The sequence below is a fragment of the Cucumis sativus genome, chromosome 1 (genome assembly GCF_000004075.3).
Source record: "Cucumis sativus cultivar 9930 chromosome 1, Cucumber_9930_V3, whole genome shotgun sequence".
NCBI lineage: Eukaryota > Viridiplantae > Streptophyta > Magnoliopsida > Cucurbitales > Cucurbitaceae > Cucumis > Cucumis sativus.
In genome coordinates, this window is record NC_026655.2 from 3,291,534 (window position 1) to 3,318,637 (window position 27,104).

General features: G+C 37.1%; 1 protein-coding gene across 3 annotated transcripts in view; it reads right to left on the bottom strand.

Moving 5' to 3' along the window:
• Window positions 1-206: 206 nt before the first annotated feature.
• The window catches only part of LOC101215426 (chaperone protein DnaJ), a 34,340-nt gene continuing 7,442 nt past the window's right edge, over window positions 207-27,104 (bottom strand). The window contains exons 5-11 of one of the 3 annotated variants that reach the window (XM_031884773.1): window positions 21,084-21,279; window positions 20,323-20,498; window positions 9,940-10,069; window positions 4,941-5,101; window positions 3,308-3,384; window positions 2,751-2,832; window positions 207-969 (exon numbers count right to left, since the gene is read on the bottom strand). In XM_031884773.1, the coding sequence (XP_031740633.1) occupies window positions 786-969; window positions 2,751-2,832; window positions 3,308-3,384; window positions 4,941-5,101; window positions 9,940-10,069; window positions 20,323-20,498; window positions 21,084-21,279 (1,006 nt within the window). In that variant the 3' untranslated portion in view covers window positions 207-785. Of the gene's footprint in view, window positions 970-2,717; window positions 2,833-3,307; window positions 3,385-4,940; window positions 5,102-9,939; window positions 10,070-20,322; window positions 20,499-21,083; window positions 21,280-27,104 lie in introns of all 3 variants that reach the window. The other 2 variants (XM_011651232.2, XM_011651229.2) reach the window with 2 other exon arrangements.

A 27,104-nucleotide genomic window follows, 5' to 3' on the forward strand; every position in this document is an offset into this window, starting at 1 on the left:
AAAAGAAAAAAAAAAGCACTTTACCCTAAGTTTTGTAACAACAGGTCTTCTTTATGTCATCTCAGCACTGGCCGGCTGATCTATACTACCTCACTCATCCTCCCCCTCCCCCTCTCCCTCCTATGCATCCACCAGAATCAATTATGAAAAGAAGAATACTAGTAATACTTAGTCCATTCAAAATTCCGTCAAATTGTCTAATCATATTTGACATGGCAAAAAAAATTCTTGTTTCTTTTTTTTTTAATAATATTTTCATTTTGTTTGGTGCGAGTATTAATGTGATGCATAAAATGTAGCATCTCATATTACTCTTAAAAATATAAATTAAACTCAAGTAACCCTTCAACCACCTGAATAAAGTTTCGCTACTAAGATCATAGGTAGGTGCAATGAAGTGAAGGGTTTTACTCCTCTTCACTCTCATAAACTTATATATACACATTATAATTTAAATTTTTGAATCTATTTGAACTTTCGTACTAATGACTCTATTTTGAGAGGCATAAATGAAATTTCACTCAATTTTGAAAATCTACTATTTTTTACCATGCCTTGTAACATCTTGTAGTGAAATTGCTGAAATAACGGACGAGCCATCGTGTAGCTTCTCGATTCTTGCCTCCTCGCTCTTAGCTTCTTATGCATCGCTCTTGCTCCTGCGCTTTGAAATTTCACATACTTATGATTATCCTCGAAGCCCTTTGGTGGCTTTTGTTTTTTGCCAAAACCCTTCCATTTGCAACTTCCAAAACCCTGGAAACTTCTACCTTCACCACCAAGAGTCAATGGTATTTTCTGCGCAGAAGTGTCCAGAAGTAATTTCTCCCCATCAAGAAGACTGAAGTTACTATTACAACCATTATTAGCGAGTCTGTGTATGAAGAATGCAACTTCAAAGGCCTCCAACAAGACGGTTTTGAGATCTCTATGCCAATCGAAGCAAATCCTTCTCGAGGCTGTCTTTTACTGGGAAAAAGAGCACAAGATCTATAAGATAAAATTCAAGCAAAGCACGCAAGAACTAAACAAGATGAATTTAAATATAAAAATTGAGGTGTAATAACTATTTTAACAAAGCCATTTAATTGGAGACCGTTTATGAAGATTAAACTGCATCTAATAAATATAACTCAACTTTTGGCAAACGCAAGGGTGTTTAGGTAGAGAACATTAATGGACATCAGAAAGCTCCTTTTTATAGTTTTGTGGAATTCTACTGATCAGAATAATGGATCTTTTAACTTTCACATGTCCAGGGTAATTTCTATGTTTTTTGCACAGAGAAGATTTGGCTCACCAACTCTAAAGAAAAATCATTCAAGCTACTTCTTAAAACTCCGAACTTTTGGCCAAGGAAGCAATTACCTCAACCAATTTCAAGCTGAACAGGGGATGTGCTGTAAACCAAAATGTACTATTAATGTCGAAACACTCCAAATCTTAGCAGAGACATTTTAGCGTGCATTTGATTTAGGTATTGAGTTAAAATACTCAACCAAAATTTGGAAATAGAATTAGCACAAGCTGACTGCAAATTACTTTCATGTTATCACACTGGTCACCAATAGAATGATCAAACCAGATAGCATTAATGGTTCCAAAGTTGTCATTTGGGCTTTTGTAGTATCATTTGTTCAATCCAGAGGGTTGTTTTTCTTTTGGAATGTTGCAGTATTCATCTCATATGTTTTAAAAAGTTGGCATTGTATTCTCTTGGTCGAAGTCTCCTGCTAGTCAAATTCATCAGGAACAGTCCAATTCTCAAATGGTTGAGGCCACCTCTCTAACTTCTCCGTTGTGATCCCGAAGTGTTTTTATTAGCTGCACGGTGAAGTATGCTGACTGTTCTCTGAATTTCAGTCTGATGGGGTTTCTTTGTTATCTCTCAGCGCTTTCGTAGGAGTTTTCTTAGGTTTGCTTTGCAGGAGAGGAGTTCTTTCTCCATGTGTTCTAGAGTACTCATCTTTTTTATTTGTTGACGTTTCTTTCTTTCTGGATCTTTGGTTGCCATTCTGATTGATGTTTTCTAAGGTTCACTCCAAAGATAATAAATTTCTTTTGCATTATTTTGAAAATTTTGGAAGCACTATCAATGAAATAAACCTAGGCTTTCGATAATTATCAAAGAGTTCTCTTCTTCGATTCTTTACTCTACTTTTGCGTTGGTGGTCTAGGCTTTTCATTATAGTAATAATATTACAAGGCTGGCCTTTGACATTCTCATGCATCCAAACTCCTTCTGACTATTCTTCTATTTTCTGGTCAGTTCTTTTTGAATTCTCTCAAGGTTTTTTATGTTGTAGCTAAGGAGCTAGCCGTCATTCTCATTATCCTCATTGCTTAGCTAGTTTAGAAGATTCTGCGCTCATGATTTATTTTTGGAGATGTTTTTTACTGAACACCAAGCTAATCAGTTTGTTTAAACTTCGTTTTCAAGCAAGTTGCAAGTTTTCCCGTTTGTCTTAAGACTTTTGTCTAGTGAAGTTTTGAAGCAGTGAAGCAGTTCTAGTCTCTCTTGGCCCATTTGCATTGTTCTTGTTGCTCTTATATTTTTCTATGTATTATTTTTTTCTTCAAGCAATTCTTCCCATGTATTTTTTATCCATACTGCATTTTTTATCTTTCCTTTACATAGCTTGTATGATCTTCCATTTTTTCAATGAAAAGCTTTGTTTCTTGTTAAAAAATTAGAAAGACTCTTCACTGAATAATACCGAATGAAGTACTTGATTGAAGACCAGAGTGACCTGTGGCGCTTAATTGCCTGGCTGGAAGCATGGTTTCCTTGATTTTCATCTGTATGTTTATCAAAGGTTCCTAGAGGCATCCCTGGCATCACATGAAAATTCAAATAAAATTCAGTAACTATCACTGGAACATTATACAACATATTTAAGTTTAAATCAATCGACACTTATTTTGTTTTTCTCCTCAGGCTAAAAATTTGCTTTTGGTCTTTCAACTTCAAAAAAATTTATTTGATGTTCGCCAATGAATTTTTTTAATATTGCATTCAATGTAAATCATAGGCTATCTATCTTCGAACTATGTACCAAATCCAATTTATATAGAGTACACACATAAGATTTTTATTAAATGCATTACAAAATTCTAATGACATAAGAAATGAATTATTTGGATGGTAAGAAGAACCAAAATAAACTTTTATTCAAAGTTTAAGAACGTAAATATAATTTGAAGGTATGACTAGAAGATGATAAATGTGAAAATTTAAGAAACTCAAGGATTTTAAAACCATTTAACTAATTGACAAAAATGTAAATGATGACTAGTGGTCCATTACCATGAGTGTAAACCTCATCATTCTTAGTAGATGCCTTGAGTAAAGCCAATTCTTTAATTTTTGTGCGTTCTGAGTCGCTGAATTTATCATAACATGAAAAACCCAAAGAAAACACCAAATTATATTATTTGCAAGAAAAAACCAAAGAACAGAGGAGTAATGAGCAAACGTATCTAACAGTAATTCTATAGCTTTTCAACGGTGCACATCCAAAGCCACTATTTGTACGATGACAATGAAATCCAAAGAGAACCAAATTAATGCGTATCCAATAGAAGATAATTTGTCTGGTTAACGTAGGCATTGATGATCGGTGTAAAAAAGTGTAGCCCAACTTTATATTCTAATAAAATTTATTAATATATATACTGATTCTTATATAAAAAAAGAAATAATATTAATAAATGAATTAAATTAAATTAAAAGAAAAAGAAAAATCTATTCTAACAGTATAAATTCAGGGTTCAGTGGTTCGCTATAGAACGATATTATGTTTCAACACACTTAAATTATATATTAAAAACAACTCATTAATGTACATAAGATGGCATAACAGATGTTAAATTAGAAGTTTAGTCCATGAATTTTTAAGTTTGCACCTATTTGATCCCTAACCTTTGACTTTATGAACCTGATGCACTTTTTCGTACAAATCTTAAGTTATATCAGAGGAGGCAAGCACCTTTTAACTTTGTTAAAAAAAGAAAAAAGATGGAAAAAGGAAAATGACAAAAAGAGGAGAGAACCAAAAACCCAAGAGCAAAAACAAGAACCTTTAGGCTAAACCACAAACCCACAAAGAAATGAACCAAGAACTTTCGAGATAGAAACATAGGTCCTTGTATAGAGATCTATAAGAAAACTCGTGAAGAACAAAACACAAAATTCTGAGTAAGAACAAAGATCCTCAATGGGAGATCTGTAACAAAACCCATGACAGGATTTGAAAATGGAACAAAGTTCTTGGAAGCTGAAATATATGAACAAAACCAAACTAAAACTAGACCTAATCAAACCGAATTAAGTGGGCGGACTGAAGTGCACTAAACCAAACTTACTAAAACTAAACTGGACTTGACTGGAAAAAAAACGTGCGAAAAAATGAGAAGCTAGAGAGGTCTATGCGCCTAGGTGTTCGTGTCGCTGGTGGGCAGAGCCAGATTTGGGCGGCTAGATCTCCACGGGGCAAGCGGCGTGACATGGATCTGAGGGTAGCTGTGGCAGATCTGAGCAACGTCTGGTTGCGCGGGGCGGAGGAGAAACGACAGTGTGCTGGGCATGCGAATTTGTGAGTGACAGCGGCGGAATGAAGAAGGGATTTAAGGAGAGAGATACGATGGCAAATGGAATTGGATCTAACAGATTTGGACATGCGAGGAAGGTGGACAAACGAATCTTGGCGGTGGAGAACTAGGACAAACCTCGAGCTGAACTGATCAGTACAGTGGATCTAACAAACAGAAAGTAAAGAGATGGGCTATGCGAATCTGATCTGTCTCCGCCGATGGCCACATTCGGCAGCGACAGATATCAAACAATGATGGTGGCGGCTAGACTCGAGAACTCTAATACCATGATATATGAGGGGGAGGGGGGGGGGGGGGGGAATAAGTCATAATAGTTAAAACTGGACCTCATGCGCTTCGGAATCTGAACATTCACGATAAACAGATGATCACCACGAACGGAAGGTTTATTTATATCTGGAATCCCCATGCATGACAATCTAACTCTATCCCCTGGCTGAACACCAGCAGGTATTTGGAGGTCTTTCAAGCCTTCAACAGTTTCGACCTGAACAAATTTCACGTTATAGGTGACAAAGAACTCATACTTTTTGTCAATAGAAACTGGAGTTCTCTAAAATATACAGCAAAAGGTTTTGGCAGTTTAATAAGCATGCTTCTTAGAAAGGATCAACATACAGAAAAGAGAGGGGTTAAAGGTTTAAATTTCATTGTAACCCCTATACTTTCGAGTTTGTCCCAATTTGATTCCCTCTGCACTTTCAAAATATTCATTTTTGTCTTAAAACATAAAAATAAAATTAAAAAGAAAAAAACAAAGATATTTTGATCCTCGAATTTTTAAAGGGTCTATTTTAGTCCTCAAGAAGTAATTATTCTTGTCCTTTATTATTATTTTTTTTAAAGGAGACAAGCTTCTTAATTAATATAGAACTCAAAGTACAAAAAATTATACAACGAGAATAACAGAAAAAACAAACAAGTAGAGAGAGAGGATCAGGAGGTGCACCCAAACATCTCAACTAGGTTGATACCCCCTTAGCGCCGTCATTATGTCCCAGATGCAAAAATTCCAAGAGAACATATAGAAACCAAATAGTCCAGAGACATACAGCCACGTGAAAACAAACCCAAAACCGTAGTAAAAAGAAGATTATAGGGAAGAAGAAGCAGTATCTCAAAGACCCCAGCATAAAATCTCCTATTTCTACCATAATGAATAGGAGTTCCTCTACTAAAATAAAAACCATAAATATGCCGAATCTTGAGCTTCTCGTGAACGTGAAGATACCATCTGTAAATGCTTTTTCCTTCATGACCCCCAACATAACCATAAGGCAGGTGGAAGAGTATCAATTGAATTATCCGATATTGCATAAGCAGGTTCACCAGATTCATCAATTGGAGCCACTAGAGTGAATTTTGCGACAATATAGAGGCCAACAATGCCTAAAGGTATGCAGAATGCTTTTGCATGAAGAGTATCAATTGAATTATCTGATATTGCATAAGCAGGTTAACCAGATTCATCAACTGGAGCCATTAGAGTGAATTTTGCGACAATATAGAGGCCAACAATGCCTAAAGGTATGCAGAATGCTTTTGCAATTTTAGGCGTTCTTAAAGCCTCAAAACCATCCAAACTTTCCAATATTAAAGAACGTGTTTTAAACCATTGTACTTAACTGGAGCCTTCACTTCCTCCAGTAACAGCGCTGGTTAAAGTAATCTTACTGTTCTCTCTTATATCTCCAATTATCCTCACGCTCGTGACTTATGGAGAAGATGGTTTAACTACATTAGATGTCACTGACACAGATTCACCTTCTGGCCCCTTCAAATTGATGCCCAACGACATCTTTATGTAAGGTATATTCACATGTACCAGAATAACCAAATCAAAACCTCCAGTAATCCCGTTCTCGTACAACTATTTTTGTCCTTAGTATACGACTTTGTTACTTAATAATTGCCAACCTAAGACTCATCTCTAATATATTTGGTTTAAATATGTACTCATGTTAATACATCAGTGATTTTTATTCTTGATTAGAAATTCAGAGATTTCAATATAAATGAAATGAAAGGTCCACCGATGGTGGATAAGGATTTCCAATTGTTTTATACTATAATCTGTAAGAGTGTAGCACAGAGAACAACAATAGGTAAGTCCTCTCTCCTCTCTACTCCTCCCCAATCACTCCCCTGCTTCGGCATCCCCTAATTCTGACAAGTTCTGTAGTTTCAGACATGAAGGTGAAAAGCTGCAAAATCCAAAATTCGTTTTACTGCATATGGTTTGAAAGAGGATATTTCCATATTGAAGATGTGGATTTCAGAAAAGCTCTCAAAGTGTCTAAGCTCCAATTTGAATGATTCGTGGAAGCTATTACGAATCTAGTGAAAGAACCAGAATGGAAGTTCTTTTTGGTAAAAAAAACGACGGACGTGAATCAGCAAGGCTAACTAAATTTCGAACTCCTTCGGGTTGGTTCATGAGGCATGTAGCACAACAGGGATCCAGCTACTTCTCCTTTATTCACTTCTTCTCAGGTGATTCCAAGAAGGGATTATCTTCAAATGTGATCAAGGACTTTTTGTTGATTCATAAATATGAATAGTGGCATTCCTCCCTGCAGCACGACTCGCTTAAGACGGGATCACGACCTCCTCTAGCAAACTCCCTGGGCTTAAGCTATGCAGATAAAGTAAAGGGTGTCCATAGCAAAATCTCAATCAATCATAGAGGAAAAAAACAAAATTTGGGCAAAAGGCACTAGGTCCGAGACTCCGAAATCAGATGATTGCACTAAGACTTTTCTAACCTCTGGATAATCATGCTTATGTGCCTTCGATGAGTGGAAGGACATAAAAGCCCATCTTGAAGACTTGTTCAACATCAATATCAGCATCAACCCATTATATGGCGATAAAGTCGTTATTAAAGTAACAAAATGAAAGCTTGAAGATTTGATTATTACAACCGAAAAATGGTTTAACTACCAAAAATTTCACCTATTATTTGAAAACGGGGATGATGATAAGCATAGTAGAGCAACACATATTATAGGGTATGGAGGTGGCTCTCAGTTAAGAACCTTCCCCTTAACCTATGGAGGAAAGATGTTTTCCTTTTTTTTTTGAAACGGAGACAGGTCTCTTTATTAATAATAATAAATGAGACTAATGCTCAAAGTACAAGAGTATTATTCTAAGAGCAAAAAGAGGAAAAGACAAGAACATCCAAACAAACTAAACAAAAAAAAAAATTCAGGCAATACAAAAGGTAAAAACGACCAACAAACAATCACAAAGAAACAGCTAATAAAGAGAAATCCAATTAGAAAAACTGAACTAAGCAAAACAAAAACGAAGAGAAACTAAATACAAAGCATAACGAAATATCTCTCTCATAAGGAAACCATTCGAATCTAGAGACTTTGTAGGAAAAAATGGAGGAAAGATGTTTTCAAAGCAATTGGTGAGTACTTTGGAGGTTTGGAAAAAATAGCTCTGGATACCCTTAACCTTATTGATTGTTCTAAAACCAGAATCCAAGTGAGGAAGAATTTATGTGATAAAGAACACTTTAAGAAGTTTCCTCCTTAACTTTGGTCATATTGAGTCAATCGAAGCTCCATGGTTGATTAAAAAAGATCTTTTACTTATGTTGATTTATGTTGGTTATTACTCGTCTGTTTGAGATTAATGATTGGAAAGATATTAAAAACGTGCTGGAGGATCATTTCCATTCCAAAATAACCATCAATACTTTATTTGCAAATAAAGCTATAATTAAATCCTCTTTATGCAATCTCAAAGACAAGGTTGGGTCCTCGATCAAGTGGCAGAGATATGGTCTCTTCCATATATTAGTTGAAAAGCGGAATGGCTCAAAGCACAGTAAACCAGATGTTGTGAAAGATTACTGGAGTCTTAACGTTTTCAAAGCCATTGGAGGATATTTTGAAGGTCTTGAAAGCATCTCTTTAGAAACCATGAATCTGATTAACTGTTTGGAGGCCAAAATAAAGGTCAGTCAATATATATGCAGTATTTTGCCAGCTACAGTTGAATTGCAAGATGCATTTAGAGGAAATATTTTCTTAAATTTCGGGAACATAAAAGCAATAGAAGCTCCAAAGGCCATTGAAGAAGCTTTGTTAATTAGTGACTTCAACAATCCGATTGATGTAATTATAATCAATCAAATTCTTTTAGACGAAGGAGGAACTCCAAATATGCTGAAACCAGAATGGGACTTTCCTTTATGAAAATACTCAAAACCAGTATTTTTTAGTAATCCTTTTGAAGTCTTGATGGAAAAGGAGGTAGCTGAGACTTGGATCCATCTCATGTTCGTCAGAAACCCCATCACCAAGTTCCAAACTTGCCAGAGAAGCACAAAACGGCCAGTAGAGAAGTTGAGGAAGTTGAAAAGTCTAATTGAATGAAGACAGAAAGTTACGTCCAAGCCAAAACCATCGCCCAATAAGAAATCAAAGGAAGGTGAGAAGGCGTCTTTTAAGGACAGAGAAAAGAGTTAATATCTTAACTAATTCGACCAATAAGTTCTCAAGATTTAATAAGGCTACTAAAGGAAAATCAAAAGTTAACTCGAGTGGAAATCTAAACATGGAAGATCAAAATTCTAGTAGTTCAATCATTCCTTTCTCATTTAGTAGCAAGCTGTTACCTCCTGTTTATTCCACTCAATTAGCTCCAATATCAGTCAATAGTTTTGATAATAACAGAGGTCCAAAGTTCCAAACGCTAAAATCTCCAACAGTTCTTCTTCCACGCAATCGTCCTCTTCTACAGCCATCAATTTTTCGAGTAGAATAAAGAGAGAAACAGGGGCACAACAAAATCCCAAAGCACAGAAAGTTTATCTTCCTTCCAAAGCTTTTCCAAAGCATTTTGTTAAAAGAAAGTTAAAGATAACCATTGCCAAGCAGACATCATGCAAGGCCAAGCTGATTTTAGAGGTTAATTCAGATAATTAGAAGAAAAATGACGAAAATCCAATCTCCTATTGGTGTAACCCAAGGGTGAAATTTTATCCAAGTGTACTAATGTTTACAAAATGAGGAGAATTTTTTTTTAAAAAGGAAACAAGCATCTTCATTAAGAAAATGAATAGACAAAGTAATGCTTGAGTACAATGAAGAGATGTGATCAAAGCCTAAGAGATTAGTAAGTGCACCCAGATATCTCAACTGGGTTGAGATCCTCATAGCACTCTCATCCCATCCCAACTTTGATCGAAAAGAAAAACCAAACCTATGCGAATACAATTCAAACCATACATCTAAAAGCAAAATACAATTTTTGCCAAATTCGAACCATACTGTTTTTCTGTGTCCAATCAACATATTAACTTACCTTCACAGTGGTACCTAATATTGCTTCTGTATAGTCAATGCTAATGTTGGAGTATAGATGAATACCATCTCTCCAAATTCCATGCTTTTCACCTATATGAAGCATGATATACAGGTCTCCGGTCATTCCCCTGCCAAAGAAAGAATGTCCAAGAAAAAAAAAAACAGAATAAGAATATAACCTTTGGACAAATGTATAATCGTAGATTATTTTATATATTTCAAGTTAGTTGGGTAAAAGTTAGAATTGGGTATCAAGATTTCTTAATTTAAAAGGTTAGTATGATTAATAGAATTGAAAACTATATAATATCACAAACTTTAGTAACATGAAGGAGAAAACAATTAAAAGAAAAAAGTCAATGATATTTTTTTAAAAACAGAAACGGGCATTTTCATTAATAAAATGAAATAAGACTAATGCTCAAAATACAAGAGAATTATACCGAGAGCAAAAAGAACAAAGGAAATTCTTTCCATCCAAGGGTATTTCCAGAAAAGGAGTCCGCAGCCATCACCTAAATTTAAGAGAGCCAATGCATCTATTTTACACCATTGGTCTTGAAATGCTAATCCAAGGGCTTCTAAGTTCTAAGGCTCGCAGATTTTCTTACACTTGTATGCCAACACCCCCATAGCACCAAAACATCATATCCCATTAAAACTAACCTATTGCAACAATGAGAACAAAATCCGACCTATTACAATAAGAGTAGAATCCAGCCAATACAACAAAACTAAAAAATCATTGCAAACTAGAAGGCCAAAAAACAGGTGACCTTTATTAGTACAACTAAGATACTACTGAGAAGTAGTCCTAGGAAACTGACTGAGATAGAAAAACTGCCCAATTGAGACAAAGGACTTGTGTGGAGTAATTTGCAAAAATCTTGTTTAGAGAGCACCAAGCTGCTGCATTACATTGCACTGAATTGAAAATTTCTAGGCTTGATCTTTTCTTGTCTTGAAAAATCCGTTGATTACGTTCAAACCACAATTCAACTAAAAGAGCTTTTAATAGATTTGACAAAATCAGCCGAGGCTTATAAGGAAGAGGTGGACCCTCCAATAGCCTAACCACTGAGGAGCTGAGGGAGCCATCGAATACCCCAAGCAATGTCAAAGATGGAGAAGAAACTATTCCAACAAACAGAGGAAAAGGGGCAAAGTAGGAAGAGATGAAGCAATGACTCATTAACATTCATACAAAGAGGGCAAGCCGAAGGCTGGAGACATCTGCTTGGGGATTTCTTTTGAAGAATTTCTGCACAACTTAGAGACCGGAAAAGCATGATCCACATCAGAATGTTCACTTGCCGAGGGCAGCTTGATTTCCACAAGGCTTTGAAGAGTTTTTTATCCATTGGGGAGGCAAAATTTAAGTGGGCTAAGAGAGATTTAACAGAGAATCTACGTTACTGTCCAATTGACCAAACCTTTGAGTCAAGTCATCAAAATCAAACACTTTTTCTAGTGCAAGAAGAGCTAATAAGGAACCAAAGGCTACTATTTCCTCTTCTTTCAAGCTTCTTCTAAAGGAGAGGGACCAAGAGAGGGTAGAATGATCCCAATGATCAACAACTGAGCCTTGTGGCAATAAAGCAATTCTGAAAAGCGAAGGAAAAAGTTCCTTTAGAGTAGAGGACCGACCCAGAAATCTGTCCAAAAACCAATTCTTCTGCCACTGCCATGTTTAAGGTGAGCTAAATGCTCCACTAGCCTCCACATTCTAAAAATGTTAACCCAAGGGCTCCTTAGGCTATTTCCAGATTTTTCCAAAGTAACCCAATCCAACGTATCTTTGCCATGGATACTACAAATAATTTTCCTCCATAAAGCTGAATCTTCTTTAGAATATCTCCAGCCCCACTTAGCAAGCAAAGCTGAATTTTGGGTTTTAATGCCCCCTACACCTCCACCTCCACCTTTTAAAGGAAGGGAAACCAAGCTCCATTTTACTAGATGATTGATCTTGCCACCTGCAAATCCTTCCCAAAAGAAGTTCCTCATGATTTTTTCCAATGAAGTTGACACATGAGCTGGAATAAGGAACAAGGACAGATAGTAAGTTGGGAGGCTGGCCAAGACAGCATGGCATAAAGTTTGCCTTCCTCCTCTAGAGATATTAAAGCGCTTCCATCTATCTAATTTCTTATGAATTCTATCAATAACTGGCTGCCAAAAATCCCTTGGCCGAGGGTAGCCTCCTAGGGGGAGACCTAAGTAGAGAATAGGTAATTTTTCTGCCTTGCAACCAAGTCGGGCTGCTGTTTGAAACAATTCATCATCATTTATATTTATACCACTAAGAGCTGATTTCTCCCAATTAATCTTCTGCCCCGAACACCATTCAAAAAGTTTAATGGTATCCTTCAACTTGAGAAGCATTTGATCATCATACTTGCAAAAAAGTAGGGTGTCATCAGCAAATTGGAGTAGGGGAAGATGGATTGAATCCTTACCCACAAGAAAACCCTCATATTGCCCATTAAAGTGAAGATTATTGATGATTGCTACTAAAACTTCACTTACTAGAAGGAAAAGAAAGGGAGAAAGGGGGTCCCCTTGGCGGATGCCTCTTGAAGCTATAATGCGGCCCCTTGGTTTCCCATTAATGAATATTGAGAATTTAGGGTTCTTTAAGCAACCCATCATCCAATCAGTCCATTTGGCACTGAATTTTTTCTGGCGTAAAACCTTCTCAAGGAAGTTTCAATCCACTCGATCAAAGGCCTTTTCAACGTCAACCTTCAAGATCCAATCCTTTTTATTTTTTGCCCTATAATCTTCTACAGCCTTATTAGCAATTAATATAGGGTCAAGTTTTTGTCTTCCTTCTATAAAAGCACTTTGGTAAGGGCTGATGATTGAGTCCATTACAGATTTTAACCGTTCTGCTAGGACTTTAGCTACTACCTTATAAGATAGGGTAGTGAGACTGATTGGGCGAAAATCTTTCATTTCCAAGGCCAATTCTCTTTTTTGTACAAGGCAAATGAAATTTTCTTTGATACACGCATTCAATCTACCATTGCTGTGAAAATCTTTCAACAAGGCTTCAAAAGTATCTTTGAAAATAGGCCAATGCTTGATGAGGACTTCCACGGTAACATCGTCAGGCCCTGCGGCTTTGTTCCTGCCAAGAGCTTTTACTGCCAAAAATATTTCTTCCGTTAGAAACTGGGAAGTTAGTGCAGCATTCTAAGCTTGAGTGATACAAGGCCAATCAATGATGAGAGGGATGAATCTATTACCTGGGATTTTAGTATAAAAACTACCAAAGAAGCTCAACACTATCCTTTCTATATCACAAGAAGAAGCTGTCATCACCCCATTAGTATCTTTCAATTCTGAAATTAAATTTTTCCTCTTCTTTGCATTCAGAAAACAGAGGAAAAACCCAGAATTTTCATCCCCAAGCAACAGCCAATTATGCTTGCTTTTCTGAATAAGGTTGTGCTCTTCAAGATGGTAAATACTGAGTAATTCTGCTTGTAATGCTGATCTGAATACACACTCGTCCTCATTTAGGCCTATCAAATCTGCTATAGCATCACAAATTTCCAGATCTGCAAGGAGAGATTTTTCTTTTTCTTTAAGCTTGGCCTGCGTAGTGGAATGCTAAATTTTAACAGCTACCTTTATCTTTCTCCATTGCTCATGTAGAATAAAACCAGCTCATCCATGGTGAGTGAAGTTGGATACTGTTTCTTCAATTAAAAGGTTGCACTCATTGGACAACAGCCAGCTGTTGCAAAACCGAAAGGGAGAGGGACCCCAGATGATGGCACCAGCTTCTAATAAAATGGAGAAATGGTCTGAGAAGATGCGGGTTTTGCGAGAGACCCGGGAGTTTTCAAGAAGGTCATCTCAATCTTTGTTTATAAAGAACCTATTAAGCAATGATCTGGAAGGAGAACTACCATCTCTTAACCAAGTGAACCTCCCATTTTGTAGGGGTAATTCCATGAGATTAACTGCTGCAATGAATTTATTAAAATGATGTATGCTTCGTGTGTTTTTGCTGAAAAGGGATCTTTCATGAGCCCATCTTGTAATGCTAAAATCTCCATCTAAACACCATGCCTCAGCTGAGCATGATGTAAGGGCTAAAAATCCTGGCCAAATCAGTTTTCTTTCACTATATCCACAGGGTCCATAAACATTAGTGATCCAGAAGATCTAATTACTAAGGGAGAGACATTTTATTGACAAGGAAAATCCCCCTTTAATCACTTGTATAACAGAAATTATACTGCTGTCCCACATTGTTAAAATTCCTCCGAGGCACCTAATGATTCCACGAATTCCCAGCCGATGTCTCTAGAGCTCCATATTGATTTTATAATGACAGAATTGATGACGTCCATTTTTTATTCTTGTATCAAGACAACATCCGGATCATGATTTTTTATCAATTTCTTCAATGCTGCTCTTTTTGTGATGTCATTTAAACCCCCTAGTGTTCCAAGAGATTATCTTCATTAGGCTGAATGAGAGGGGAGACGGCATATCAATCTTTCATTAAACCAAGATGATGCCGCAATCATTGACTAAGGGCAGCAGATCCATTGGCAATTCTGAGGGAACTTTAATTGGAACAACACTTGCTTCATCAAATAGGGAAGATAGGTCAGCCCCTTCAATTTCTTCGTTATTCTTGAAATCGAAACCATTTGGAAACCCCAAAGACTCCTCGCTACTGACACTAAATGGAGACTCCAAGGTTTTGGAGGTCGGCTTGTCAATGGCGGCACAAGGGGAGCCTCACAACAAATTAACTTTAGAGTTAATATTGGGGAGTTTTGAGTATTTGAAGTGCTTGATAGGAGAGCATGAGTTTACTGACCTGGAAAGACAATTAGAAGTCTGTATTTTGGAGCTGCAAACCTCCAAAAGGTCAGGGTTGTTTGCTGAAATAGAAGGCTTTAAGTTGTGCTTCCGAGGGGGGGCTGAAGATGGAATTTTTATGTCAGTACCTCCATTCAATTCAGACTTCAATAAGGCAGTCTATAAATTATTCAAAAAAGTATGCTTCCGAGAATAGTGCTTCAGAATTTTCGGAGCTTGAACTAGGGGAGATTTGTCACCTTGTAAAGAGTTAGTCTTGTTGCAGAAACCATAAACTGAAGGAGAAGGAACAGAAGAGGCCAGATTAGAAAACAGCCATTGGTTGGAGGGAAAATTGTTTTCTTTAATTACCTTTGAGGAAAATTCATAATTCTGCATGATATTAATTAAAGAGGATTTGCCCTTTTTTCTCTCTCTACTTAGATTTACAGCTGCCAAATTCATTGGAATTTGATTACTAAGCGTGGGCCCCAGTTTCTTTATGATACAGCTGTGTTCATTAGGAGTTTCATTAATTAAAAGTGGTGACTGTTCAGGTTTCCCCCCAATGGAGTTGGCTGCCAACTGTGAATCAGAACCTTTCACCTTCTCCAGCGCCGGAGAGGTGGCCGGAAAATGTTGCAGAGATTGGAAAGGGTTTCTGCATTTTGGTAAGGTAGCAAAAACTGATCTTGGCACATTTAATACTGGAAGGAAGGAAGATAGGTCACACCCTTCATCAAACAAAGCTTCTCTTACCCTTAGCCTATCAACGGAATTTCTAAAAATATCTTGCACACTAGGGGATTTTCTGGAAAAATGAGGGCTTAGAAACTCAAAGTCTCCAAAATGTAGAAATATTTTTTCCCTCTTTTGATCTGAAATTTCAATGGTTGCTGGAACAAAACCACATTGATTCTTCTTGAATGTGAGCTTCACTACAATTGGTAAAATTAAGGTTTCAGTGGTTATTTCTATAAGTCCTCCAAAATGGTCTCCAATTACTTCGAAAATACTTCAACATCAGAAATCAAGAGGAAGATTCTTCACTTTAATCCAACCTCCATAACCTTTCAACATCAGTGGCCTACTATGTTTCAAGTTGTCCCATCTTTCGAATTTAAGGTAAAACTTACCCCATGCTTGCCATTTACCTACTGCACCAATTAATTCACTAAGGGAGCCTTGGTCGAGGCTGATAAGTGCATTGTCATCATAAAGGGGGTTTATAACAATGTTGGTTTGGAATTTTGATTCCAGAAATTTGCAAATCCATCTCCAATCATCATAAGCAAAAAGTTTTGAGATAATCCAAAGGTTATCAAAGTTTAGCTTAGCCACATCATGGTTTTTAATTAACCATTGTTTTTTGATAGAAGGGCAATAGCGAACTGAACCTTGAGAAGGATCTTGAAGGATGGAATCCAAGCATGGTTCCATTTTTCCAGATTTAGGTACTGAATGGTTGGAGCTTTTGGATTTAACGGTAGCAGCAGAACTTTGTTTCTCCATTGAAGGTTGGAAGGGAGCTTTAGTAGAAATGGTTGAGAACCAATAGGAGTAACCTACTATGTTTACATACTTATCCAGCATTCTACAGAAGGAGGACCAACCTTGCATATTGATTCCAGAGCATATTCTAAGGGTAGAATGACCTCCTGAGTAAGGCCAAATGTCACAGCTGAGGATCCACCCCGAGTTGGCTTGGTACCTGAAGATTTTCATTCGCCCTCTGTCAATTTCACCATCTTTCTTGAAGAAGCGATCTACTGGATTATTGAGGAGTATAAATAGTGTGCAAAGTCCATCGGAGTTGAGCTTCTGAGATTGAAATGGATTTTTTAGCTTCCACATCTTCAACAATAAAGTCTTCTTTCTCCTTCCAAATACGGTAATGAGATTGATTAACTTTGCAGCTAGCAACTTCCATGTTGAGGGGCTGGTCGGAGAGGCTTGACTGAACCGGGGAGAATGGTGTAGGAGGAGGGAGGAGGGGGGAGAGAGAGAGGATTACCTTTTCCAACCCTCTTAACTTGTGACTAGTGTGGCTGTTAAATCAATGAACCATTCACATTGGGTCTTGGATAAGCTGAGAATCTTTTGAAAGTCTAAATCTTCGATAAGGAACTGTTAGGATCCCACCTAACAAGGATTACCTCAAGACGAAAAGATGAACTCAAAAATACTAAAAAACATCCAAACATGAAATATATATTAGAAGATCTTAATAACAAGTAACAAGTAACCCTAGCCTTTTGAGAGGGCTAGACTCTCCCAAGGTCCCCTTACAAGGAAAACTTTCTCAAAATTCTTCACACCTCTCCCCAACTCCTCTCCCACTGTTTATAACAAAAAGACCTAACCAACTAACCATCTATTTACTAATATGACCTTACTAACAACCATTTTCATTTTCTCCTAATAATCCACTATTTTTCTATCTAGGGTCCTTACATTACTCCGCCCTTCAAAGACACCTTGTCCTCAAGGTGTGCTTACAAAATACAAACCTTGAACTCTCTACCATACCCCTGCCTTCTCGGAAGAAATTTTATTCAGCTTCGCCTTGAAATTCTATTGGGTTGTAATAATTACACTTGCATGCATCCAACCCTTTAGACAGCCCTGGACTCCAAGAACTTCCCCAATCTTCATTCTTCTCACACGGAATGTGATCCCAATTAACCAGCTGCCATGCGCTGAGCCTAATTCCATGTCACTTGCATTTTAATTTGATGCTCTTCCTCTCTAATGGGCTAAGCCCACAATTAACTTTATGACCCCATCCCCAAATCAATTTCACAGCCCTTACACCATCTTTCTTAGAATTACCAATGAGCTTCAGGTAATTCCAGTCCATTTTCAAGTTACTTTTCAGCCACACTAACAAATGGGTCTCAATGAATTTAGCAAATTCAAGCCCATTAATTTCCTTTCTTTCTTTATGAAGGCTGTATTTCTTTGTTATCATCTCATGTTTGGCCCACCATCCATATTCCAATAGGATTTCAACTTCCTTAGATAAAGCCGTCAATTTATTTTTCTTTGAGGTATAATGGGCCTCATCCCTTACTTTTGCAATCAGCCCAAAAAGCAACATTTTGGCCCACTTTTGATTAAATTCTTTCCCTAATTTCCATCCCACGTGATATACTTTAACCATTGAGGTTTGCATGTGCCAATCCTTCTCCTAGCCTCCACTTTGTTTTCCTGGCCATTTATTAGGAATTTGATCCCCAATTTCTCCACCTAAGCCAAGCCCATTTGAGAAAATCTGGCCCTTTTCATTTAATTTCAGCCCACTAAACAAATCATAACTACTATTGTCTCTAATTTTTCGCCTTAACGTCTGACGCTTCACGTGGGTTGAAGAATCGTTTTTCTTCATGAAACCTTCCCCCTCCTTTCTGAATTTTTTTCTTTGTCTGTAGCTGCTCACTCCCTTTGCAAATATCAAGGCATTCTTCCCGAGAATTTCCGACCTCACTTGCGGCTTCATTGCTATCCACGTTCCGACAAACTCCCTTTGTGCCTTAGGCCGACTACCGCCAACGCACCATGTCTCCATCTCCTCTTCCTGTAATTGGACTTTTCGACAATCCATCTTCTTTTTTTTCTGGCTACCGGTGACCGACTCAGAATCTTTCCTCCGCCGCGGTTTCTATTTGTCCCCGCCTCGATTTTCCGTCACGACCCAATATGTTTCCATTCGCCAGCCTCTCTATGATCCCTGTACTAATTCCATTGCCATTTTCTTCCTTGTCGTTACCCATTCTATCTTACTCCGATGACCTTCGAAATTCCTTTATTCATCTTCTTCATTGCCTAGCTTCCTCATCCCTTCCCTACTTTGATATAACTCGCATGCCACAAAAGAAAGGCAAGGAAAGTAACGTACCTCAACAAAATCTTGGCCTATATATATGATCAGCCTCTCAATGTTGCCACTCCAATGAGCCGTTTCTTCTATTTTCACAGATCGTATCCAGGTCGACTTGTTCCACATAGGTACTGTTTGATTCTTCTTTTTGTTTTCTTCACTACCACCAAGTATCAATGATCGCTTCCTCAATCGTTTCTTTGCCTTCCTTCTCATCCATAGTGTTTGCCTCCTTTCCCATGCTTCCGCCTTCTCTGCTCGGTGTTTCCATTTCCACCAAGTGTTTGTCTCCGACCACCTCACCCTTAGTCGTCGGCCATGGGAATACATAGTTAGATTTGGCTTCCTCTTCCCTTCATCTTTTTCATGGTCGTTCTTCAATTCCTTCATCTACAAGTCATTGTTCCATTTCTGTTTTTCTTCAACTTTAATTTCTTCTAGTTTCTTCTCCTCTCTTTCTTTATCTCTTTGCAGCCTTCTTTATCTCTTTGCAGCCCTTCAGAAAGCTTTTGATGTATTGTTTTAGCACTCCTCTGTATTCTTTCTGCCTTGCAATCAACAATCCATTTCTGCATATGCTCCCATGTCCATGGAGTTTCTCCCCTCTCAGCCGCCTCAAGTTTGCATCAGCAGCCCATTTAAGTGCTTGCTCCCAAGTCCCTCTCTCAACTGCGGTCGAGTCTTCTTCCATCTTTCCTTTCATTTTCAACACCGATCCCTCCGACGTAGCAGATTCTTCCCGTCGGCAACTAACATTGCTTTCTCGTAATTCCTCTGCTAGCCTTTCGATGCTTTTGGACAACTCCAGAGTCACATCTTTAAGTTCCCTAATGTCCTTCTCATTCTTCTCCAACCTCTCCTCCATTTTTTTTTTTGCATCCAAGCTTGTGTCATCCCCAAGATGTTACGGCTCTGATACCAATTTGTTAGGATCCCACCTAACAAGGATTACCTCAAGAAGAAAAGATGAACTCAAGAATACTAAAAAACATCCAAACATGAAATATATATTAGAAGATCTTAATAACAAGTAACAAGTAAACCCTAGCCTTTTGAGAGGGTTAGACTCTCCCAAGGTTCCCTTACAAGGAAAACTTTCTCAAAATTCTTCACACCTCTCCCCAACTCCTCTCCCACTATTTATAACAAAAAGACCTAACCAACTTACCATCTATTTACTAATATGACCTTACTAACAACCATTTTCATTTTCTCCTAATAATCCACTATTTTTCTATCTAGGGTCCTTACAGGAACCTCCCCTTTTCGAACCAGATACAGTAGAAAGAGTTTACGATCTTGCAGCTTTTAACTTCCATTTTTTGACTCCCCAAGTTTGATGTTGCCGAAGAGAGGGGAGACGACATGACCGCTTAGTGAGATGAGAGGAGTCGTGACCGGAAAGCCGTGGCCGGAGTTGAGGGAGAAGAGGGTGGGTGAGAGGAGAGAGGAAAGAGAGGGGAGAGGGGAGAGAGGAGAGAGAAGAGAGAGAACTTACCTCAATTTGTCATTCAGACACTCGCAAATATTAAAAAGAAAGTAATTGTTGCTACTCTTTTACCAATGCTATAAGAATAAAGTGATTATTAGATTGTTATCATTACTTGTCAAACCAAACAGCACCTTCAAATTTGTAATCTATAAAAAGGGTAAGAAAAGAAGGGATAGCTAAACCTTTTCATATCAGAACTACCCTCTCTTTGAATTTTCATCGTGGCTCCATCGCTGACACCTGGTGGTATTACTAAGCTCATTTTTTTAATTGATTGCAGTTGACCACCGCCACCACAGCTTCGACATAAATTTGTTATTTTCTTACCATCACCGCCACATTCAGAACATATGGACACCTAAGATGTAACAGAGCAATGAGCTTAAGGTAAATCAACGAGGCTAAGAGTTGGATTTTTCATAGTACTTTTTTCTAAAAACCAAAATTCATCTGAACACGTGAAACTTGTAAGAAACCAATTGAGAGATTGAAGTAAATTATTGAGTTCTAGCGTTACACTGAAAAGTTTGAGCATTGAGCTCTTTTTATTATATCAGTGAAAATTTTGTTTCATTTAAAAATAAAAAAGCACTAGTGTTTTTTAGTGGTTCATCCACCAGACTTGGGTTCTTGTCTCCTTCAAACTCCTTAAAACTCAAGGACACAGATGTACAACCTACGGAACAGATCCTGTTCAAGTAAGGTTGTAAAAATCGGGTGTTACAATCGCAAATCAGTTTTTCATTACCTTCCCTCGCATCTACTACAATTGGTAATAATATGTATAAAAGATTAAACATATCCTGACCAAGTATTTCTTGATTCATAGAATAGATTACTTTTTGTATTATCTTTATGTAGTTTGAGACTTTGTCCCATTTCATTAATTCAATCAAAATCAAATTTCCCTTTCCAAAAAAAAAAAGAAAGAAAGGAAATATACCTGAGACATCATTCCAAATGGTGTTTTCTGAGTTTTGACCACTCCTCCTCTTCCATGACAGTTAGCACACAATTTTATGCAACTATTTGATTTAGCACCCGTACCATCACAATTTTCACATGTCTCAAAAAAAGAAAACTGAATTGTCTTCTCTCCTCCGAAAACTGATTCTTCAAAGCTTAGGTGCAAGGCATAACTGTAAGGTTAAGAGAAGGAAAAAGAATGTCCAAGTCAGACTATTTGTAAGCACACATCATATAATTTACATTAACAAATATGAAAGAATACACAAACTCAGTTCAAGTGAAACCATGACAAGAGCAAGCTTAGATAAATGGTCATAACGTAGTAGGATTAGAGTAAATTAGGGTATCTTGGTCAAATCTTTAATTTTTTTAACAAGAAACAAGCCTCTTTGTTAGGATAATGAAATAAGACTAATGCTCAAAATACATAGAAAACAAAAAGGAACTGAAAATAACTATGGAACAGCAGGGTGCCCGAACATGTCAGCTAGGTTGACACCCCTTTGCACTAACATCTCCATTTCCAAAGGAACTTAAAGATCTTAACAACACAATATAGTATAAACCGAACCTATAAGAACTTTCTACCAAAAACAAATCAGAAACTAAGCAAACAAAGTACAAGCTTAGAACACAATTGCATAGAGAATAATAATAGGCTAAAGAGAGGTCCACGGCCAGCTGTTACAATGAAATCTTCCGAGCCTTCAAGATTCTCAATTCAGATAACATGGTCTGAATTACATGGAGAGGAAACAACACCAATTTAAGTTATTTTCTTTACTAGAATAAACAGCAAAAGCCATTTAAAGAGAGGACCAAAGAGAAGCAAACAAAGCGAGCTGTCTTAAATCTGGAAAACCAATAACCTGCCAGCACTGCCTTCACCTCATTGCTTTATCGAAGACCTTTAGTTACTGAACTGCCACTTTGGAAGACCTTTAGTTAACACATCCGCGACTTATTCTGTTGTCAAAAGATAAGGGATGCATATTATTCCTTGAACAATCTTCTCCTTTATGAAGTGTTTATCAACTTCAATAAGTTTCGTCCTATCGTGAAGGACTGGATTGTGGGCAATGGAAATTGTTGCCTTGTTATCACAAAAATGTGCATAGGAATTGTTTGAGAAAATCTCAATTCTTCCAAGAGTCTTCTTATCCATATGCCCTCACAAATACCATGGCCTAATGCCCTGAATTCTGCTTCTGCACTACTTGCAACCACACTCTGTTTTTTACTTTGCCAAGTAACAAGATTTCCTCCAACAAAAATGCAATATACCAGAAGTGGATCTTCTATCAGTTGTGCTACATGCCCAAACAGTATCAGTGTACATTTCAACATTTAGGTGGTCATGTTTTTTAAACAATCTGCCTTTAAAATGTTCCAAATCGAACTCCATGCCTAGAAAATGTTTTGAAGCTCCTAGGTCTTTGATTTGGAAATCATCAGCTAATTTTTTCTCCATGAAAGTCAATCTTATCTTATCATTGTCTGTAAGAATGATATCATCAAAACTACCAAAACCATAACCTTGTCATTTCTCGTATGTTTATAAAACATAGTATGATCAGCTTGACTTTGAGTAAACCCGCAGCTCATGACTGCTTTTTAAAACATTCAAACTAGGCTCTAAGAGACTGTTTAAGACCGTATAATGATTTCTTTAACTTGCACATTTTGCTAATCTCGATATCTACCTCAAATCCAGGTTACAAGTCCATAGATACCTCTTCTTCAAGATCCCCATTGAAAAAGACATTCTTAACATCTAGTTGATAAACAGACCAGTCAAAATTTACTGCAACCGATAGCAAAATTCTGATGGAATTAATTTTAGCAACTAGAGCAATTGTTTCTCGATAATAAACTCCATGTCTGATAAATCCCTTAGAAACCAATCTGACCTTGTACCTTTCAATGCTTTTTTTTTAAAAGAATACGAGTCTCACTATTATTAATATTAAAAATAGAGAGACAAAGCTCAATGTACATGAGGGGCATACAAAGAGCAATCGGGGGAGGGGGAGGATCAGCAGGCGCACCCAAGCATCTCAACTAGATTGACACACCCTTAGCGCCCTCATCACATCCATAAGCGAAAATAAAAACCCACATAACAGGTTAAATAAAAGCAATACAGCAAAACAAAGCCAGAAAGATGATAAAGCAAGGCAGCAAGTCGAATACAGAGCAAAAATAATAATCCTTGATTGAGCAAAAACTGATTGGAGCAGAAGGCTTGATCTGGGTGGACAAGATAAACTAGAACTTCAATACTACCATCAGCTTTACATTTTACGGTGAATACCCACTTGCATCCATCTGTTTTCTTGTCTTTTGGTAGTTCAACTATGTCCCATGTGCAATTTGTTTTCAGCACATTCATCTCTTCCATTACTGCTAATTTCCAATTCAAATCATTTAGGGCCTCCTGTATATTTCTTGGAACAAACAGGTTGGTTATTTTGGATGTGAAGCAAGACTGTCAACCAATTTGTGATAAGAAAGATAGTATACAATGGGATATTTGGTCTTTCCTATGGGCAATTGGAATGTCAAGGTAAGAGACATCAGGTAAGGAATTTTGAGAAGAAGACTAAGGAAAATTATGAGAAGAAGTATTGGGAGAACTATGAGAGGAAAAATGTATGTTACCTGAATCTACAGAATCATTCATCGGAGAAATAGATTGGTTCTGTGATAGATCAACTATCTGTTCTCAATTACTTTAAGATAAGTTTCTTTTGGTATAAACCCGAAGTTCAAGTTTCTATAGTGTTCCTCCCCCTGAAGAAGAACTTTCCACACTTGGCATCAAATGATTAGAACTCATAATTTCAGGATCAGCAATGTATGGAGTAGGTGAAGTGTTCCAAAAAATTATCTTCAAAGTTAGATGTCTCCCCTAAAGCGAATTTGGGGTAAAAAAAGGGACACGTCCATACTCTCAAAAACTTTTGTTCGAAGGGTCACAACATTTGTAAGCCTTCTTATGAGAGACAACCTACAAAAATGCATTTAACGGCGTAGTTTAGTTAGTGTAGGGTTAGGAGTATGAACATAAACAGTCCACCCAAATACTTTTATTGGTAAGTCAGAAAGCAGACTATCAGTAGGAAAGAACTCTTTGGAGAGGTTCAGAGATGATTTAAAATTCAAAACCTTAGTTGGCAGTCGGTTTATGAGGAACGCAAGCGGTAAAAACCTGCATCACCCCACAAATATTTTGGTACATGCAAAGAAAACATAAGAGCACGGGCAACTTCAAGTAGAGATGTCCATTTTACCTGCGGGGCCAGGAATCCCTGAATACACGAGGAATGGGGGAGGGAGTGGGAAATTTTTTTCCCCATTAGCAACACAAGGCCAGGAACGGGGAATACATTCTCCAACCCCAACCTCGTCCCTGCCCCGATTAAAAATATAATTAATTAAATAAAAATATAAATACTTATTTATTTAATAATATGTAAAAGAGTAAAAAAAAACTATTTTGATATTATTCATTTCCTTCTTTTCTCTATTCCATTTCTTTATTTTTTTTCCTAATTCCAATTTTTATGTTGTAAACTTGTATATGAATATGTTGTGCCTTGACTTGTGATTTGTAAACTTTTCTTTAGAAAAATATATTGTTGTGTCTAATGTAATTGAAGGCTTTGTTAGAATACTTATGAATTCATCTTTGATTTTTTTTGTATGGATTTTTTAATTTTATAGATGGATTTCTAAATGTATCTTCTAATAGTTGAATTTTTTATTTTTATAAACAAAAAGCTAGAATTTAACATTTTAATGGTTTTAAATAAGAAAATTGATAATATTCTATCGAAAATAAAACAACATTGACAATATATATACATTTCAAGTAAATATGGATTGGAAAATGAGATTAAACTTTTAAAAAAATAGGAAATATTTCCCCCCGAGGAATCCCCACCCCGTTCCCCGCATGGAAATTAATGGGAATGGAAAATAGGATAGGGGCGTGGGGACGGGGAGTGGCATCCTCGGCCCCGCCCTACCCCATGGACATCTCTAACTTCAGGTAAATGTTTATTTTTTCACTAGCAATGCTATTTTGCAAGGAGTATCTTGACACGTAGCTTGATGAAAAATACCCTTATCTTGGAAAAAATTGGTCAATTGTTCGTTAAAGTATTAAGTACCATTATGAGAGTGAAGAATGTAAATTTTAGCTTGAAATTCGGTCTCAATATACTGTAAAATCGAACAAAAACCTCTTTTACCTCCGATTTTTTTAAAAAAAAAAGATAAAACCAGGTTAAACGAGTGTGATCATTTATAACGGTAACAAACCAATGTTTACCGCAAAACTTTAGATGGACTCCACATATCAATATGAATTAAGTAAAAAGGTGAGGAAGACTTGAAAGGTTTGGGCAAATATGTGGATTGATGATGCTTAGCAAAAATACAACTTTCACATTGAAAAATTGAACAATCAAGATCTTTAATAAAATTGGAAACAAATACTTCAAGTAAAAGAAATTTGGATGCCCTAATCTACGATGCCAAAGCATTACAATTTCTTTAACAGAAGAAGAATGTACACTACTTAAACCCTGAGCTATTTTATGACTACCTGAAACTTTATCAAAGTAATAGAGACCACCAATCATCTTACCAGGTCCAATCGTCTCTCGCGAATCCTGATCCTGAAAAGTACAATGAGATTCACAAAAGACAACACGACAGTTAGCATCCTTTGAGATTTTACTAACAGATAACAAACTGCAAACTAATTTTGGAACATGAAGGACAAAATGTAACATGAGTTTTGTTGTTAAAGGATAGTTCCTTTTCCTGCAATAGAGGTGAAACTACCATCAACAATGCGAATTTTTTCATTGCAATATGCAGAAGAGTATGAACCGAAAAGACAAGAGAGACTAGTCATATGATCTGATGCTCCGGAATCTATAATCTCGGAGAGGAATTAAGGCAGGAGAAGGCTTGAGAACTGTGCCAAGGAAACACTAGGATTACCAGATGATGAATTAGTCTTTAACAACTTCAAGATTTGATTAATTTGCTATTTATTAAAAGGGTTAACGTCCACAACAATAGCATTAGAGGCATGTTGATGAGAATTTCTCTCTCCTTGTACATAACTTTTCCAATTAGCAGGTTTTCCAAGAAATTTCCAACAAGTTTCACACGTAGGTCGAAGTTTATTGCAATAATCACACCAAACACAAGATTTCCCATGTGGATTAGTCAGATGCCTTCAAAGCATTATTTTCAGTTACCAATGCAGAACTCTCAATTGAATCAAAACGTTTTTTTGCCGCTCATAACATTCCTGTGACTTTCTTCCCTGCGAACTTCAGAAAAAACATCATTAATTGATGGAAGAGTAGTTTTACCAAGTATCCTACCTCTAACCTCATCAAACTCAACAAGGAGTTTCTAAATACAACCATCTTCTACAATTTTTCGGTAGTGCTTTTGGTCTTCTATAGACTTCCTCTCATATATATTAGAGAGATCAAGGTCTTGCCAAATCCTTTTTACAAAGTGAAAGTATTGTGTAATGGAGTTGCCTCATTGTCGTATATCATCCCGTTTCAGATTCAACTCAAATACTTGTGATTGGTTGCCCAAATCAGAATACATCTGAGTAACATTATCCCATAATTCCTTGGTTGTAGTGTAGCACATGTAGATACTGCTAATGGCTTCGGCCATGGAATTTACTAGCCAGGTCATAACCATGGAGTTTTCAGCGTCCCACCCAGCAAACGAAGGATCGGCAAGGCTAGAAGTGGTTTTTTCTCTAGTAATGTGACCAATCTTCCCTTGTCCACGAATAAACATCCAAACACTATAGGACCAACAAAGAAAATTATCCAATTAAGTCGAATGGTAGTGATTTGGACAATGGGACTATTGGCTAGGGTGTGGTTGTCTAAGACTTTGGTGGCAATGAGCTTGGTGTCTACCATATCGCTAAAGAAAACAGGAT